The sequence below is a fragment of the Chiloscyllium plagiosum genome, unplaced genomic scaffold (genome assembly GCF_004010195.1).
Source record: "Chiloscyllium plagiosum isolate BGI_BamShark_2017 unplaced genomic scaffold, ASM401019v2 scaf_10618, whole genome shotgun sequence".
Classification (NCBI taxonomy): domain Eukaryota; kingdom Metazoa; phylum Chordata; class Chondrichthyes; order Orectolobiformes; family Hemiscylliidae; genus Chiloscyllium; species Chiloscyllium plagiosum.
Genome location: NW_025212547.1, coordinates 7,655 through 9,015, shown reverse-complemented (window position 1 = coordinate 9,015; position 1,361 = coordinate 7,655). Strand labels below are relative to the sequence as shown.

The following is a 1,361-nucleotide window of genomic DNA, read 5'->3' as shown; positions in this document are numbered from 1 at the left end:
GAGCGTGCAAGTGTGTGAGAGAGCACATGTGTATGTCTATGAGAGAGTGTGTGTGTGTGTGTGAGAGAGACAGTATGTTTGAGAGCGAGCCTGCGTGTGAGAGAGCATCTGGGTGTGAGACAGCGAGGGTGAGTGAGAGTGCCTGGGTGAGAGACAGCGTGCTTGTGACAAAGTGTGTGTGTGAGAGAGAAAGCGCACGCACATGTGTGTATGTGTGTGTGTGTGAGAGAGTGTGTGTGTGTGAGAGAGGGTGTGTATAAGTGCAAGTGAGTGTGTGACCCAGCCCCCACACCAAAAGCAGCTCTGGTCATGCTCAGTTAGTACTGAATCCTTACCCCTGATCCACAGAATCTGCCGAGTCTGGGTGCAACACTCTCGTGACCGTCGTACAGCTCCAAGTAATCGTATCCGCAGTCTATCTCTTCCTCAATTTCAAATGTCTGGAAGATCAGTTCCACCCCATAACCATCTTCAGCCACTATCACCCAGTCACAGTCTGACTGTCCTGGGTAGTTACTGTCTCCGTACTGTGCGTGTGAGTACAGGTGCTTGGTTCGCACCTCAGCCCGGAGGTGTCCTCCACATTCTGAAAAGCGAGGAGTTGTTAGATTAAGTCACATTCATGGGTAGACCGAGTTCTGATGCTGTAATATCTCTGGAAATCACAAACCGGAACCACATCCCTCCCACATTTCACTGACCAATGAGTTTTGCACTATCAACACAATACCGACCACTCAAACAGGAAATACGCCCAAACATTGTTTAAAGATCTGTCCATTCGATCCCAAAGATCCAATTTTGGAAGAACGTGGTGTGACTTTGTGCTGGAATAAGGACAGTTTGGAAATGTGATCCCTCTCCATTAGGGAGTGAGTCCCTGAACGCAGCTCCTGGAAAGCTGGTACAGTTCAAACCAAGCAAGTGGCAGTGTGGGAAACTCTCATTCTTCACCACACTGACATCTATCAGCCTGGTTGAGTTGGCTCAGAAACACCTTGAGCCTGCCTTTGTACCAAGTGCGCAGACTGGCACCAGAGGCTGGCAGTGTGTGGCACCAGATGCTGAGGCTGGCTGTTGAGAGAGAGTGTAGAATGAGGGACAAAGGGTGAGCCTGCGTGAACAAAGAATCTGATAACCTGGCGTTTCTGGGAGTGGGGGGGGTGAGCCTCAGAGTGCAGGATCTGTGACCGGTAGAGTGAACAGATGGTAAGGAATAAGGATTTTATTTAACAGTTTATGACCATTTGAGATGAGACAGTTTGTGCGAGTTATAGTCACTGTTTAGATTAGATTAGATTACATTAGATTAGATTACATTACAGTGTGGAAACAGGCCCTTCGGCCCAACAAGTCCACAC

General features: G+C 48.7%; 1 protein-coding gene across 1 annotated transcript in view; it reads right to left on the bottom strand.

The window, feature by feature from the left end:
* Nucleotides 1-586, bottom strand: part of LOC122547412 (tolloid-like protein 2) — a gene marked incomplete at its 5' end in the record, with an annotated part of 10,016 nt that extends 9,430 nt beyond the window's left edge. Inside the window, one exon of the mRNA XM_043686037.1 lies at nucleotides 336-586. Within this exon, the coding sequence (XP_043541972.1) occupies nucleotides 336-586 (251 nt within the window). The remainder of the gene's footprint in view (nucleotides 1-335) is intronic.
* Between the last annotated feature and the right edge of the window lie 775 nt (nucleotides 587-1,361).